Source organism: Hippichthys cyanospilos, chromosome 17 (assembly GCF_059441005.1).
Source record: "Hippichthys cyanospilos isolate Australia breed blue-spotted pipefish chromosome 17, RoL_Hcya_1.0, whole genome shotgun sequence".
Taxonomy (NCBI): Eukaryota; Metazoa; Chordata; class Actinopteri; order Syngnathiformes; family Syngnathidae; genus Hippichthys; species Hippichthys cyanospilos.
In genome coordinates, this window is record NC_142385.1 from 16601875 (window position 1) to 16617631 (window position 15757).

Sequence of the window (15757 nt, forward strand, 5' to 3'; positions counted from 1 at the left end):
CAATCGCGCTGCTGCAGATGCGCCTGATGCTCGAACAGTCTCTTGTGTGCCGGCGGAGCTTTCCCGCAGGATTTTTTTTTTGTAGGGGGGCGGGGGAGGGGGGGGCAGCGAAGCGAGCCCGCCCTCACTCACATTTTGCCACTGCACAGCAAACCACATGAAATAAAAGAAATCCATTCCCAGGCCTGTTAAGGAGCAGCGCTGGGAGGTGCGAGTGCGCATCTGCGGAGAGGGAGTCGGCCGGGGGGGGGGGTCGGGGCTCATATTATCCTCGGTGCCAGCTCTGGATGGAGCCTGCTGGGGGATTAGGGCGCATTCTGTCAGGCAACAATGGAAGTCATCCACATTTCCATCCTCTTTTTGCCGCTTTCAACAAATGCAGCCTTGTCTCCCGAGCAGGCACCTGGACGAGGACGCGCCCCCCCCCCCCGCGCCCCCAAAACGACCCCACGCACAATACGTTCTTTTGCAATCAAAAGACACTCGCTCCCAAATGTTCAATTAGCAGCTTCATACAAAATCGTTTTTGCTTGAAATGTTTGTTTGCGCCAGTGCTTCTCAACTATATTTGGCAAAGCGCCCCCCCACACTCGTCTCAGCGACCGTAAATAAGCTCCATATCAATCATGAGAATATATATCCTTTTTAAAAAAGAAGGACAAATCAGCTTTGAACAAACGTTTACTTTTTGCGGTGTTCGTACAGGTTAGTCTGAAAGCGAAAAAAACCCTTAGTTCCTTAAGTTCAAAAAAATGTCAATCCTTATTTAAACTCGAAACATTTTGGAACTGTTTAAATAAATTAAATGTAAATGGATCTGGAAGGTAAACGCATGAGCGCCAATATTCAATCTAAACAGCAATTTAATTTGAGAAAAAAAGTGTAAACATTGTATTGTGCTGATTTTTTTTCATTAGACGAATCAATAATATGAAAAAAAAAGGTTTCTAACTCTAGAGTGCCACTGCACCACCTGGTGCGGTGGAGGTGCAATTACATGTCACGCAGTAAAAACAAAGCCCGTTGCCGAGGGTCATTTGCATCATCCTGCCATCGCATATACATGCTGGTTTTTGGTGGAGAAACACAGTTACGCAGTTGTGTTTCGGGACAAAAAAATTCTGCCTATAGATGCTCGTTTTTGTGAAAATGCGTGCAAAAGGCAAACGTGTGTGCCAAAAGGCAAAAAAACAAAACAAAACCTAAAAAACACCTGACTACATGGTCATATTTGAAAAAAAAAGAAGAATTGATATTTGCCCCTGTTTTTTTTCCCGATGTGGAATTAAGGAGGCATCATTTTTGTTTGTTATATAAGGTGGAGCAGCGGGCAGGAAGGAGGTTTTTTAAGGCTCAGGCATTTCTTTGTTGAGCGGGGATGGATGTGACGCAAGGGACACGTGTTGGTTTGAGAGGAAAAGCAGACCGTGCTTTGGGGTATGGCGTTTGATTGAGGGTCAGGTGTTTATTTTAGGAGGAGGCATCTATTTGGGGGGATGTGTGTGTCTTTTTTTTTTTTTGAGCACGAATGCTCCAGACGCGCAAGGGTCGCGACCTCCAATAAGTTAGGCGGGCCGGGCTGAAGCGCGAAGGAGGCGAGGGCGGAGGGAGGCGCTCGTCAGTAAGCGCAAGGTTGGAGGGGGGGCAAGCGGGAGACTGGTAAAAAGGAAGCGGGAGGATCGGGGGGGGACGCCTGCCGGCCGCCCGAAAGCGCGGCCCTTCAGAACGGCCCTTCAGAACGGCCCTTCACAACGGCCCTTCAGAACGGCCCTTCAGAACGGCCCTTCAGAACGGCCCTTCAGAACGGCGGATGGACCGACCAAACAGATTGCAGTGGTACCTCCCAACGCATCTCGTTTGGAAAAATGACACTCACGAAAGGCCTCGTAACGGGAGGGATTTCAAGATAGCAAAGGCTTGCTGAGCGGAAGTCGGGCCGTATTGAAAAGCGCGCCCGAATCCGAGCCGTCCCTTCCACCTCGCGCGTCCCCGCGGCTTTGCCGACGGTTCGACCCTCAGACGGGAAGCGTTTTCCAAGCGAGAGCAAACCAATGGAAAGCGGGCGGGGCGGGGAAACGGCCTTCCGGCGGGCGGGGCGGGGAAACGGCCTTCCGGCGGGCGGGGCGGGGAAACGGCCTTCCGGCGGGCGGGGCGGGGAAACGGCCTTCCGGCGGGCGGGGCGACGAACCGGCCTTCCGGCGGGCGGGGCGGGGAAACGGCCTTCCGGCGGGCGGGGCGGGGAAACGGCCTTCCGGCGGGCGCGCCCCCGTCGCCCAGGTTGCCGATTTTGCCGGTTTTGCGTTGCAGTTGAATGGGCGGGCGGTAGAGCGGCAGGCAGGAGGCCACCGAGGGACAGTCGACATGAACCCCATCCCGTCCATGGACAGGCACATCCAGCAGACCAACGACCGGCTGCAGTGCATCAAACAGGCGAGAGCTCGGCGCCCGCTTCGGCGGCCGGCCTCCTCCTCTCGACTTACGCCTTTGCTTTCCTGGCCCCCGCGCAGCACTTACAAAATCCCTCCAATTTTCAAACGGCGGCGACGGAGCTGCTGGACTGGTGCGGCGACCCGCGAGCCTTCCAGCGGCCCTTTGAGCAAAGCCTGATGGGATGCCTGACGGTGAGACCTTTCCGAAAGCCGCCGTTCCTCCTTCCCTCCGGTCGGGGCGTCCTCCCGCGAAAGCGTCCCGCCGTTCGGGCGTACCCGCGTCTCGGTTTTTGCGTTCCGACGCGTACCGCGCCGGCCAAAGTGCGACGCTGACGCGGCGCCGCCCCTTTCAGGTGGTGAGCCGCGTGGCGGCGCAGCAGGGCTTCGACCTGGACCTGGGCTACCGACTCCTGGCCGTGTGCGCCGCCAACCGGGACAAGTTCACGCCCAAGTCGGCAGGTAAGACTTTCGTCCGACGCGTAGCTTAGCCTCCCGTCGGTCCGGATCGTTGGCCGGGCAAATTTTGATGCGCGGTACCCGCGGAGAAGCGTGGGGAAAAAAATCACCCGGAGGCGAAAACCTCGCAAGGATTGTCGGGACGTCCGCTTTCCATATGCCGTCGCTTCGAATTGCCCGCGAGCGGGAGGTGTCAAATTGTTAGAATGTCGGGCTCATTCGCTGCCATTGAAAATTTGTCGCGCATTTCCCCCAACGAACCCTTTCAATGGCAACTCGCGAGCAGGGTGCGATAGAAACGGTTGCGTTGAGGTCGCAAAACCACCGGGGGGCACCGGCGGACAACTGGAACGTTTGCGAGCCTTTCATCGACTGGCTTAGCCTGACTTCCGGAATGCAAAGTTCTTGCTGCGCGTAGTTGGCCGCCATCAAACAACTGAAAGTTGTGGGAACGCCTTTATTTTTATTTTTTTACACGCCGGTCACGAGTCGAGCCGGGTCGCGTGACCCGAGTCGGTTCTCGCGACCGTCGCGCGGCAGTCGCGCGCCCCGGGTCCACACGCGCGAGTCGACCGGGGTCGGCCGCGAATCCCCGTCGGTCGGCGGGTGGCGGTCAAGGCGCTCGGGCGTCAGCCGGAGAGATGGCCCTTCTGGCGAGAACGGAGGCCGGCCCCGCCCGGGGGGCTTTATTAGGAAAAGGGAACCTCCGGAATTAAGGGCGGAGCTTACCCAAAACGCGATTCTTACGGGCGGCTTTTTTTCCCGGATTTGCGTGCGGTACTTAAGCGTAATCGCTTTTTGAATGGCGCCGCGCTCGGCCGGAGCGGAAAAGGCCGGCGTGTAATTTGGCCGGCCCGACAAGCGGCAGCTTGAACGGAAGGGGTCAGCGACGGCTTTGCGAGGGAGATTAGCCGCCCCCGTTAACTCTTTGGGTGCCGAGCGTCATCCCGAAAGGCCGGCCCGTTCGGACCTTTTGAGAAAACTTTGCGTGCTGCGTAGCCGCTAGCTTCCGTAACGGCTGTTTGAAAACGCTGGGCTGTTTTGGGCGAAAGGAGGAAGTGCCTTTTTTTTTCCTGCACAACAGTGAGAGTTTTTGGTTTACTGGCGTGCGAAACGGCCCTTGGTTGAAAACGCGAGCGAAAGAACCCTTGGATTCTGCATCGAAATGCGCGGTACTCCAGTGCTTGTTTGGCTTAACGTTAAGAGGAGGAGGAGGAGGAGGAGGAGGAGGAGGAGGAGGAGGAGGAGGAGGAGGACGAGTCATCCAGCCGTTCGTTTGAAGAATGGAATCTAGGCGCCGGGGGACTTGGTCCCCGACGATGTGAGGGGGGTCGTCGCCATCGTGCGCTCCCCGCAAAAGCTTCGTCCGCCTTCTTTTTCTCTTTTGGAAGAAATGTACGCTCCCAATCGTTTGCGCCTCAGCGCGCTTTTGGAATTCCCGCCTCGCGAATAGCGGGGGGCGCAAAGTTTCTCTGCTCGCTGAGCAAACGGGTGTTCGGCCGGGTCGTCGCTCGGGCCGAGCCTCGCGCTTTGTCTCGTTTTTGTGTGTGTGCGTAATGGGGGGGGGGGGGGCGTTGCCGCCTGGAGTATTCGGAGATTGAGGCGAAGCGCAAAAACATGGCGCGATTGTCGACTGGAAAGGACAATAATCCAAAATGGAGAAAGACAGCATTTTTTTGAGCCTTCCTGAGCACGCGCCGTCCTTTAGCGTCACTTGGACAAAAGTAGCAGCAAAGACATCTGAAAATTGGAGAGATCCAGAATGAAAGACGCGTTTTTTTTTCCTCAGATATTTTCCTTTTTTCCACAAAAAAAGAATCTTTTTTATCACAAGCCTTTTGGACTTTGTTTTTGCAGTGCGAGTTGCCCCGTTTAGCTTTTGTTTTGTCGGGGTTGAATATTGTTCTGTTTCCTTTCAGAAGTGCAAAGAAGAAAAGGGGCGGCGTAAAAAAGACTTCTTGCTTCTTTCCGTTGGGCTTTGAGCAAGACTTATTGGCGCATTTCTTCTTTTTATATTGAATGAAATCAAAGATCCATCCACATTTTTTTAGAGCCGCTTCCCCGAGTCAGCTGGGGTAGGCACCAGCAAGCCTGTGACTCCTGAGGACAAGTGACCCTTGAAAATGGATGGATGGATGGATGCAATAGAAGTGTGTGTGCATGTGCGTGTTGGGGGAGGGGGAGGGGGAGGGGGGGGGGCTGTGTAAGTGGAGCGAGGCCAAGGCTCAGCCAGTCTGGCACATGAAGCCCCACCCCCTCACTTTGCAAGTTTGAAATGTGAGCCGCCTGCCTTTTTTTTTCTTGCTTTTGCCCTTGTTCCCTCCCCTCGCCTGCTTTTGCCCGCCGGCGAGGAGCGAGGACGCTCCGCCGCCGCCGCCGCCGCCGCCGTGCCTAAAGCGAGCGAGAGGGCACGCGCGCCACAGATCACTAGACGGCAAAAAAGAGGGAGCATCACGAGCGAGGTGAGGAGATAAGCCTTCTCTTGACTCTCATTTGTCACGTCTCCTCTCTTCGGACTACAAACATGGCCGCTCCCGCTGTGTCCGCTGCCAATGACTCCATTCCTGATTGGCCTTGCTGGTCTTTTTTTTTTTGAGAGGAGCTAGCTATCTTGATCTGGAGTTTGAATTGCCAGGGGGCGCTCTCCACTAGTTAGTGCAATCGGGTGTGTTACTGTTGTTTTGCTGCAATATTCTAACAATCACAGTGCGTCAGTGTTATGTTGGTGCTGCTTTTATTCAAACATGCAGACATGTTTTGTGTGTGTTGAGGATATGTTGTTGCTGCTGGGACCAGCGAGAGAGTTTTCAAGGGGCGGCCCGTACGTGACATACTTTTCGTTCATGTTTTGTTGGTGTGGTTCGCAATCCAGCTCCCCTTATTATCCGGACGCACGGTGATGGCAACAATCCGGTGTATTACTGTTGCTGGTGTAAAGACAAAACCTTCCATGTACCATCTTTCCGCATAAATATTTGACATTACGACCTGCTGGCTGTTCGTGACAAACTGTTCATGTTTTGTTAGTGCGGCTTATATTCCGACACTCCTCATACAGTAGTCGGAAGGCACCGTGACGGCGAGGATCGGGCGCGTTACTGTTGTGTTGGTGCGGTTTTCTAACAATCCTAGTGCGTGGGCGTTATGTTGCGCAACAGCCGAGTGGCGCTTTTGACCCACTTAAAATGGCCTCCGTTATCTTGCGGGAGTCGCGCTGACCTACTGGAGGCGCCGTTTCCAGCCTGGCTCTCCCCACGTTTATCGTTAAGCAGCGTTTTAGCAGTATCAGCTGCCAGATACTGCGGCCGCCAGAGGAATTCTCCCGGACAGACACATCTTTCGAGAAAATTCTCCAAGGACGGCTTCACGCTTGCTACTTTTACTTTTTACTCGTCACCCCTTAACTCTTTCACTAGGTAAGCTAACATGAAGCTAGCATCGTAAGATCCCAGGATCCCGATTTTCATTCTTGTGACGTTGCGAAATCGCATCACAGCTAAAGCAATAAAAGTGAGGACTGAAAAAGAATGCTTACGGTAACTATGAGCTACGGATTCATGTGAAGGGCGGACGAGCTGACGGGCAAATCCTACCAGTACGCCCAATATTGATTGCTAATATTTATTTAGTTGATGCGTGAGGATATTGTTGCATTGTTTTGACTACTCGTCGTACCTGTCTAAGCCGGTTTGAGACAAACAGACTTGTAACCCAAAGGCATCTCTATCATTACGCTCATTTCAATGGCATTTTTGGGAGGGCGAGGCCGGAAGCAAGGACCGGTGAAAAACGAGCTCTGTTTGATGGCAAATGTGGCGCACGTGCACATATGGTGGCTCCTAATGAGCCCGGAGGCTCGCCCGAAGCCGACCCCGTCGCTTTTTGGGCGTCCCCCGCCGACGGGCCTCAGGTGAGCCCGACTCGGCGCCCGGCGCATCTGCGCCTCTCATAATTAGCCCCGCTTTGTTATTGCTTGCTATGTGTTTGGGGGGTGTCAAATTTGGTAACAAAGTGTTTTATGAACACCTGGGAGACATTTTGGCCCAACTCTGGCAACCTAGAACATTTGATAAACAACAGGAAGGAAGACAAAAAGGATTTTTCTTACGAGGAGGGCGGACAGGAACCTGACCTCCTCGGAGCTCTTTCCGGTCTGCTTACAGATCCTTTCCGCTCCTCGTTTATTCATTTGGGTCGGGCCTAGGTACAAAAGTCATTGCTGCCCTAAAGGGTTGGGGGAGAGCTCCGGTAACGATGCAAACAATTAGTTGGGTTGTAGGTGCGAGTCCATGCCGTGCACAAAGACAGACCCCGTGCTGTTCTGCCCTTGGAGACGTGCCGTCTCCCCACACGATCTTCACCAGCAGAAAATATCCACGTCTACCGAAATACATGTGCAAAAACAAATATGGGATAACCTGTATGCGGTTATTCTAACATTTGATGCGTGATATCGAAGAAAAAGCACATACAATAAACACCGGGGATAAAATAACGCATAGATTGTCAAAAGTTGTCGATTTGGGAATGCTTTCAAACAGGGGGTCTAGAGGTACACCACGCAGATGTCAAATTTAGCCCAAAATTGGAAATATTGTCAATATGGGACATGTTGAAAACCCCATGTTTTATCGCCAACCAAATCGAGTCCAGCGACTCACTCATTTTTAACAGTAACTTCATCTTCGCTTCCATTGTCTCGCAGCTCTTCTGTCGTCGTGGTGCGAAGAACTTGGGCGCCTCCTTCTCCTGCGCCACCAAAAGAGCCGGCAGAACGAACCCCCGGGAAAAGTGCCCATGCAGCCCCCCATGAGCACCATGAAGCCCGGTCTCTCGCATGGGTTAGTCTCCTCTCACATCGGGTGCGTGGCGACTGACAGGGAAGATCCAAAGAGTGAAAACCCTCCAGGAATGATCGTGCAAAAAAAAAAAAAAAACCCTACGTGGACTGGATTTTCGGGGTTATTCGCTTCAAGGTTTTTGTTTCTTTTCGTACGGTACAACAACATTTTGGTTTTGTGCACTCCACGTGACCCAATTTGGGTGAAAAACGGAGCGATCCACTACCCAAGTTGACTGAAACATCTGCTGTAGTTTGTTTGTTATTTTATTTCAAGCGGGCGCCTTTTTTTTGACACAGAGATGGGTCTTTCCCCTACGACTCGGTTCCCTGGCAACAGAACACCAATCAGCCCGCGGGCTCGCTGTCGGTGGTGACCACCGTCTGGGGCGTCACCAACACGTCGCAGAGTCAGGTGAGCGTTCCCTTCCCGGCCGATTAGCCGCCGCGTGGCCGCGAACTCTCATCCCGATCCCGCTCCAGGTTTTGGGGAATCCCATGAGCAACAATAACAACCCCATGAATCCAGGCGGCAACCCCATGGCTTCGGGGATGTCCGCCAACAATCCCGGGATGAACCCCTCTCAGTTCGGCGGACCTCAGCAGCACTTCCCCAGCAAAGGCAACGCCAACCAGGCCTACATGCAGCAGGGCATGTACGGACGGCCCAATTACCCTGGCGGAGGGGGCTTTGGGGGCAAGTGAGTACCTCGGTTTTCGAAAACGGATCGTCGGTAGCAAGCTTTTTTGAAACGGGCCACGATTTCAGGAGCTCCTTGAGTCAACCGGGCCCCTCTTTGAAGTTAGTCTGTCGTTGACGCCGTGAAGAAGTATAGTGCCGGCGCCGCTTCACCAAACGCACGAAACGTACAGTACACGTCGCTCGTTGTTTATTAAGGTTTCAGGGCGAGATCGGAAGCTCGCTCGGAAGTCAACTCAAAGTTAAAAGTCAACCGAGCGACGAACCGTTTGGAAGTCGGAGCGTTTACGGTTCGGCCGTAGCTAATTTGTCGCCTTTGTTTGAAAGCTTCCCCGGGGGCCCCAACGCTGGACCCGGAGGCATGGGCATGTCCGCACACTCGCGTCCGCCGTCAGACTTCAGCCAGCCCGCGGCGGCGGCGGCGGCCGCCGCCGTAGCCGCCGCCGCCGCCACCGCCACCGCCACGGCCACCGCCACTGTCGCCGCCCTGCAGGAGACTCAGAACAAGGACATGAACCAATATGGACCAGTAAGCCCAAAGGCGGGAAGAGAGCGTTTGGCGCCTTCCAGACGCACACGGAGCCCCGTTTTGTCTTGCAGATGAGCTCCGCCTTCCAAATGGGACCGAACCAGGCCTACAATAGCCAGTTCATGAGCCAGCCGGGACCGCGCGGCCCTCCGTCCCTACCCGGGAGCATGGGCTCGGGCATGAACGCGTCCAACATGAGCGGCCCCCCCATGGGGATGAACCAGCCCCGGGGCCAAGGCATGGGGCCCTACGCCGGTCACGGCCAAAGGATGCCCCAGCAAGGCTACGCGGGACCCCGGCCTCAAGGCATGCCCGCGCAGGGCATGAAAAGGCCCTACCCGGGGGAGGTCGGTGGGCGCCGAGGCGTGGCCCAAAACGCTTGGGATCCCTCGCTCAATGCCCGACGTCTCTCCCCGCGACAGCCCAACTACGGGGGCCAGCAGTACGGACCAAACAACCAGTTCCCTAGCCAGCAGGGCCAGTACCCGGCGCCCAACGCTTCCAGGCCGCCGCCGTCCGCCAACTACTCCGGGCAGCGGATGCCGGGGCAGCAGCTCCAGTCCCAATACCCGCCGCCCCCTGCTCCCATGGGCCAATATTATAAGGTACCGTGCCGCACCGGGCCGAAAAAGTGGGCGATCCCTGTACCGACCGCGATATCGTCGTTTTTCCCAAACAGCAAGAGCCGCCTTTCAACGGCCAAAGCGCAAACTTTCCGGGGAGCGCTTATCAGTACGGCCAAGGAAGTATCAATGGGGTGAGTCCACGTCGCCGGGTTTCGAAGTCCGCGTGTTTCGTTTTCAATCTTCTCCCCCTCCCCGCCCCGCAGCCTCCCAGAGCCGTGGGCAACTACCCCCACTCGCCAGTGCCGGGCAACCCCACCCCTCCGATGACGCCCGGAAGCAACATCCCTCCGTATTTATCACCCGGCCAGGACGTGAAGCCGCCGTTTCCTCCCGACATCAAACCAAATATCGGCGCTCTTCCTCCGCCGCCCGGTGAGAAAGGCCACCGAGCTAAGATTTTTGGGAAGATTCCGACCGCTGTTCATCTTCCGTAGCCAACCACAACGAGGAGCTGCGCCTCACCTTCCCGGTGCGTGACGGCGTGGTCCTCGAGCCCTTCAGGCTGGAGCATAACCTAGCAGTCAGCAATCACGTCTTCCACTTACGACCCTCCGTGCACCAGACCCTCATGTGGAGGTAAGACTCGGGCTCATCCGCTCGACCTCGGTCGTAGCCCGATCCTTCAGAGCGACGCTTTGAGCGGCTCTCGGGTCAAGAGTTGCTCTCTGGGTCCCAGGTCGGACCTGGAGCTGCAGTTCAAGTGCTACCACCACGAGGACCGGCAGATGAACACCAACTGGCCGGCGTCGGTGCAGGTCAGCGTCAACGCCACGCCGCTCACCATCGAGCGGGGCGACAACAAGACCTCCCACAAGCCCTTGCACCTCAAGCACGTCTGCCAGCCGGGCAGGAACACCATCCAGATCACCGTCACCGCCTGCTGCTGCGTGAGTGCCGCGCCCGAGGCCGCCCGAGCCGGCCTTCCGCTTGACCCGGGCGTCTCCCCCCGCAGTCGCACCTCTTCGTGCTCCAGCTGGTCCACAGGCCGTCGGTGCGCTCCGTCCTCCAGGGTTTGCTGAAGAAGAGGCTCCTGCCGGCCGAGCACTGCATCACCAAAGGTAGACGGCCGCCGGCCGCCGCGGGGACCTTCCTTTTTCGGACGCGGGTCTCGAGTAGCCCCCGATGCAAAGCGCGGGTGCCGCCGACGCTGATGATTTTTTTTTTTTGCCCTCCCCTCCCAAAGTGAAGCGCAACTTCAGCAGCACGGCGTCGTCGTCGGGCGGCGGCGGGCTAAACGGCGAGGACGGCGTGGAGCAGACGGCCATCAAGGTGTCGCTGAAATGTCCCATCACCTTCCGGCGAATCCAGCTGCCGGCCCGAGGCCACGACTGCAAGCACGTTCAGGTGCGCCCGCCCGCCCGCCCGCCGCGACGCGGAAGAAAAAAGGGAGGGGGGGGGGCATCCGAATAACCTGGGCCGGCCGGCCCCTCGTTGCAGTGCTTCGACCTGGAATCGTACCTCCAACTGAACTGCGAGCGGGGCACGTGGCGATGTCCCGTCTGCAAGTACGTCCGGCCGAGAAGTTTGAGATTGTCTCGGACTTTCTCACCATTGTTATTGTTCCTTTTTGTCAGTAAAACGGCCTTGCTGGAAGGACTGGAGGTGGACCAGTACATGTGGGGCATCTTGAACGCCATTCAAAAGTAAGGCAAGATATATTGGACAGCTTTCTAGTCTGCTCCAAAATATAGGATTAACTTGACGCGTTGATAAAATTAGTACGCATGAAATGCGTTCCACCTTTTAGAAGCTTGACTTCTGGGTGGCGGTATTTTAATCTATAATGGGATTTTTTGCACGCGATGTTAATGATGATTCCTTTTCAGAATCATTCTTCGTTCATCATTAAAAACTCCAATATAAACACACACCAAATTTGAATATAAAAGTTGTATTTTTTTTTGTTTTTTTCCCGCGCCAGCTCGGAGTTGGAGGAGGTGACCATCGACCCCACGTGCAGCTGGCGGCCGGTGGCCGTCAAGTCGGAGGCGCACGTGAAGGAGGACCCGGACGGGCCCCTGGCCAAGCGCTTCAAGAGCACGAGCCCCAGCCAGATGGTCCTGCCCAACGTGACCGACGTCATCGCCCAGCTGGGGCCCGGGCCCTCGCCGTACCCGCCGCAGCAGCAGCCCGCCGGCAACGGCGACTACGCCGCCCCGGGTGGGGAGCCCGCCCCGTCCGCCCCGCCACGCCCCGCCCCGCCCCGCCCCCGCCTGACCCGCTCTCCCGCTCCCCCTCTAGGCAACAGTTACCACGGCAACTTTGAGTTCCCGCACGGGACGCCGGGCGCCACCTCCGTCAACGACTTCATGCACGGGCCCCAGCTGTCGCACCCGCCCGACGTGCCCGCCGCCCTCATGAGCGCCGACAAGCCCCTTTCCCACGCCGACTCGGTGAGGCCGCCTTTGCCCTTAGACCCTTCTCCCAGCCCGCCCTCGTTCCTCTTTGGCGCCCTTAGCCTCCCCCAAGATAACCTTTCCGGCGCCCGTACCGCGCTACAATCGTCTGCCCCGTTTTCGCAGCCGCCCTTAATCTGGCCTCGGCTAAATCGGGTCTCCTCAATGTGGGGAGTAGAAAAGTAAATTAAGGTTTGCCACTGTTGTCAGCGTTCCCCTTTCTGACCAATGGGTTCACCGCTTCAAGCTTGCCCTTAGTCTCCCCTTGGATGAATTGTGGCTCCTTGGAGCGGAGACGGCCGTTCTGCGCTACTATCGGCGTTTTCCCATTCACTCGGTTTCACCGTTGCCCCCCCCCCCATCTTGAACGATTGGATGACGCTTGTCTGCCTACAGAGCAGAAGATGAAGTTGTGCTTATAGCACACGTGGTTCTGACGTTGGTTCGTTTGTTTTTTTTGTTTTCGGCAGATACCTCACCCTTCCGGCAGCGAGCCGTCGCACGGCACGTTGCAGCAGAGCGTACACGGGTCGCCGCATGCCGGCGGCCAATCGGGGCAGCAGCTCCACCACGGCGGAGCCCCGCCCTCCTCGCGCCACCCCCCGCCGCCGCCGCCGCCCCCTTCTCAGCAGCACCATCAGCAGCAGGGCGCCGCAAACAGCCACCCCCACGCCGACCTGACCTTCAACGCTTCCGGCGGCTTGGACGGCCAGGCCGGCTCCGACATGCCCGAACCTTCCTTAGACGTGAGTTGCGGCCGCCCGCGCGCGGGGAGGGAGAGAGGGCGGCAGGGATGTACGTGATCCGCAGACAAAGACGTCTTGGCCGTATTAGCGTAAACGACAACGTTCTTACAAAGGCAGTACAACGTACAGAGCGCGGACGGCGGCTACTCTCAACACAAGCCACACCCTCCTCGCTACAAAACGCAAGGTCAACAGCGGCCAGAGGTGGCGCCAAAAACAAAGATCGAGCCGAAGAAAGCGCAAATGAATCAACTGTTCAAATCGGTTCCAAACGTCGTCGTTTGGGGTGCGGCCCGGTCCCGGTTGACCCGCGGGCCAGGGGACCTCTGTACTAGAACACCTGAAATCGATTTGCCGGCGAAAAGTTGAGAAACGCGAGCGTTTGCTTTTGCCGGCGCACGAATGACGGCGCCCGTTCCCTTTGTTCCCTCAGCTTCTTCCGGAGCTGGCCAACCCGGACGAGCTGCTGTCCTACTTGGACCCCCCGGACCTCCCCAGCAATAGCAACGACGACCTCCTGTCGCTCTTTGAAAACAACTGAGAAAAGATGCTCTTCTCTTGTCTCGTCTTCTCTTCCCTTGTCTTCTCCCCCCCCCCGCGGACGCCGACTCGAGTGGACTCGGCCGGACCGGACGGTTCGGCGTTATTCCGGGCGTCCGTCCTATTTTCCCAAAAGGATGCCGAGAGCCGGCGCCACGTTTGGAACTTTCATTTCCCCTGCGGCGAATGAAGGCTACGACGCCATATTGGGGTCACCTCAGAGGCAAGCCTGAACCCTTGTGCGGTATTTTCTTAGGGAAAGCGTTAAACGGTGAAAATACTGCACGAGGATTTCAAGCGGTCGCGATGGGATTCGCGCTTGTCATGGCGACCGACCCGCGGTGTGCCAAGCTCTTTGCATCGCGGCGTTTGGGAAGGTGCTGACCAAAGCTGGAAGGGGACAATGAAGTGCGTGCTGGAAGCTGGAGTTGCTCCATGACAAGGTGAATGTGAAGCGCGGTCATCTCATTCCATCCCAAAGATGCATATTTACCTTTTTGGGGGTTTTTTTTGTTGTTTTTTGTGTGTGTGTGAGGTTTTTTTTCCCAGGCATCCAATCCCAGACGCGCACTTAAAAAATGAATCAAGTACTAAAGCCTTCACTCGATGACTTTAGTCGCTAAAATAGTCATCTACTGATGGACTACATAATCGAGCTCTTTGACGATGCTGTGGAATACGTTGACAAATGAGAAAATGATTACAGTTTGAAAGATATATTGAACTTGCTGCATTGACGGCTTAATTGACGAGTCATGAATTCGACACCCCTGCCCAGTCTTGATTCGTTTAGTTAGTAAGTACCGTGGACTGGATTTCTGGACTCTTCAAAGAAAACCAAAAAAAAGTCAACATTTGTCTTTGGGATGGAATGAGTTATTTGAGAGGAGTGCAAATGTATTATTTTCTAAGAAATGCTATTGTGGTTGTAAATACCTTTATGAATATTTTTCTATCACGTCCATGAAGAAACAAAACAAACAAAGAAAAAAGATTCACTCACATTCACACTTGGCCACCCCAGAAGTTGATCAGTGAAATTACGCCTTTATATTTTTTAAAGGAAACAAAGTAGCCTTTCAGAGATACTGGACTTTTTTGTTGTTGCTTTTATTTGCTGGTATTCATTGTTATCGATGTCTTTTTCAAAAGAAAGTTTGAGCTTTTGTGTGTGTGTGTTTTTAAATGTGTCATTTTTGTATTTTTTTAATGTTACTGTAGAAATTCAATTCCTTACCGCAGCCTGTTTTTTTTTCAATTTTATTCAGAATTTTACCGCCTTTTTTGCCGCCCCATTTTGTGATAATTTATTTTGTCCATCTGCATTTTTTTATGTGCTCTCTAGCTTTCAATGTGATGTGCATATCATTGTTAATACGGTGATTTTTTTATAGAGCTTATTTTAAAGAAATTCACGTTATTGTTTATATTGTTTGCCATTTTAAAAATCTGAATTTTCCTGTATAAATTTCACACCCTTACTCTTTTTTTGTAATTTATTTTTTTACTTAAAAAAAATCATCTGTAAGGCTAAAAAGCAATTGTGTCTCACTGTAGCCTCCCTACATGTTTAGCTTTTAAATCACTTCTTCCAGTTCAACACACTGACAAAAAAAAAAAAAAAAGAGACTACACTGCCGCATCATTTCGTTTGAGTTTTTTGATATATTGTCTGAATGGAAAGATAGGATGGCTTCATGTTGATTTCCTGCATACGTGAGCCGCTTGTGTAGCCTCAATCTGTATACTTGCACAATCACATTAAAGGGTCTTGTTTAAAAAAAAACAAACAAATGAAGCGTGGACGGCCTGGAAATAAATTCCGGGGAAAAAGCGAGGTCACGTCTCCTAAGGATGTCTGTATATATGTAAATGAATATAGAGACATGTGAACAGAAATGTATTCATGTTCCTTGGGAATGTGCATTGTTTCCTTCGAATAAAAAAAGAAAAAGAGCTTGCAACCCTCATGCTAGAAGTGGGAAATTGTTAGTTTGAGGAAGCCCCCACCCCGTCCCCCTTTTTGGGGACTGCCCGTGTTTTAATAATTGTTCTTGTCTGTCGCTTGTATACTAAAGAAGAAAAAAAAAAACAAGAAAAATCAAAGTGGTCCAGAAGATTGTAAGAAACATTTTTTTTTATATTATGGACAAGTCACTGTCTGTGTTTGTACATTGTATTATGTACAATCATTTCATACTGATTTTTTTTTAAAGTCTTGCAGAGCTGTATGTAGTTAGACCATGTGACACCCTCATATTTATCTAATAAATATGTATTCAGATCATACCCGGCCTTTTTTATTATTTGACAGTTTTGTCTTTGTTTTTTGTTTTTTTTACCTAAAGTCAATATAGTATACTGTTTACCATCTAAGCAATAAAATATGTATACTAGTTGTTGCGAGGAAATGTTTTGTAAACACATTTTTGTATGTTTTTCTTGTTTTGTTGAGATTAAAATCATTTTGGCTCTTACAGCTTGTGGAAAAACGT

General features: G+C 53.6%; 1 protein-coding gene across 7 annotated transcripts in view; it reads left to right on the forward strand.

Moving 5' to 3' along the window:
• Positions 1-15551, forward strand: part of LOC148410024 (zinc finger MIZ domain-containing protein 1-like) — a 51420-nt gene extending 35869 nt beyond the window's left edge. For 2 of the 7 annotated variants that reach the window (XM_088438960.1, XM_088438959.1), the window contains 21 exons: positions 2308-2430; positions 2508-2621; positions 2783-2888; positions 7591-7747; positions 8026-8140; positions 8209-8426; positions 8753-8954; positions 9026-9301; positions 9377-9559; positions 9634-9711; positions 9784-9952; positions 10015-10156; positions 10257-10467; positions 10533-10638; positions 10764-10924; positions 11018-11085; positions 11155-11223; positions 11502-11740; positions 11822-11973; positions 12447-12722; positions 13156-15551. In XM_088438960.1, the coding sequence (XP_088295086.1) occupies positions 2362-2430; positions 2508-2621; positions 2783-2888; positions 7591-7747; positions 8026-8140; positions 8209-8426; positions 8753-8954; positions 9026-9301; positions 9377-9559; positions 9634-9711; positions 9784-9952; positions 10015-10156; positions 10257-10467; positions 10533-10638; positions 10764-10924; positions 11018-11085; positions 11155-11223; positions 11502-11740; positions 11822-11973; positions 12447-12722; positions 13156-13263 (3219 nt within the window). In that variant the 5' untranslated portion in view covers positions 2308-2361 and the 3' untranslated portion in view covers positions 13264-15551. The other 5 variants (XM_088438961.1, XM_088438962.1, XM_088438963.1 and 2 more) reach the window with 5 other exon arrangements.
• The last annotated feature ends 206 nt before the right edge of the window (positions 15552-15757 follow it).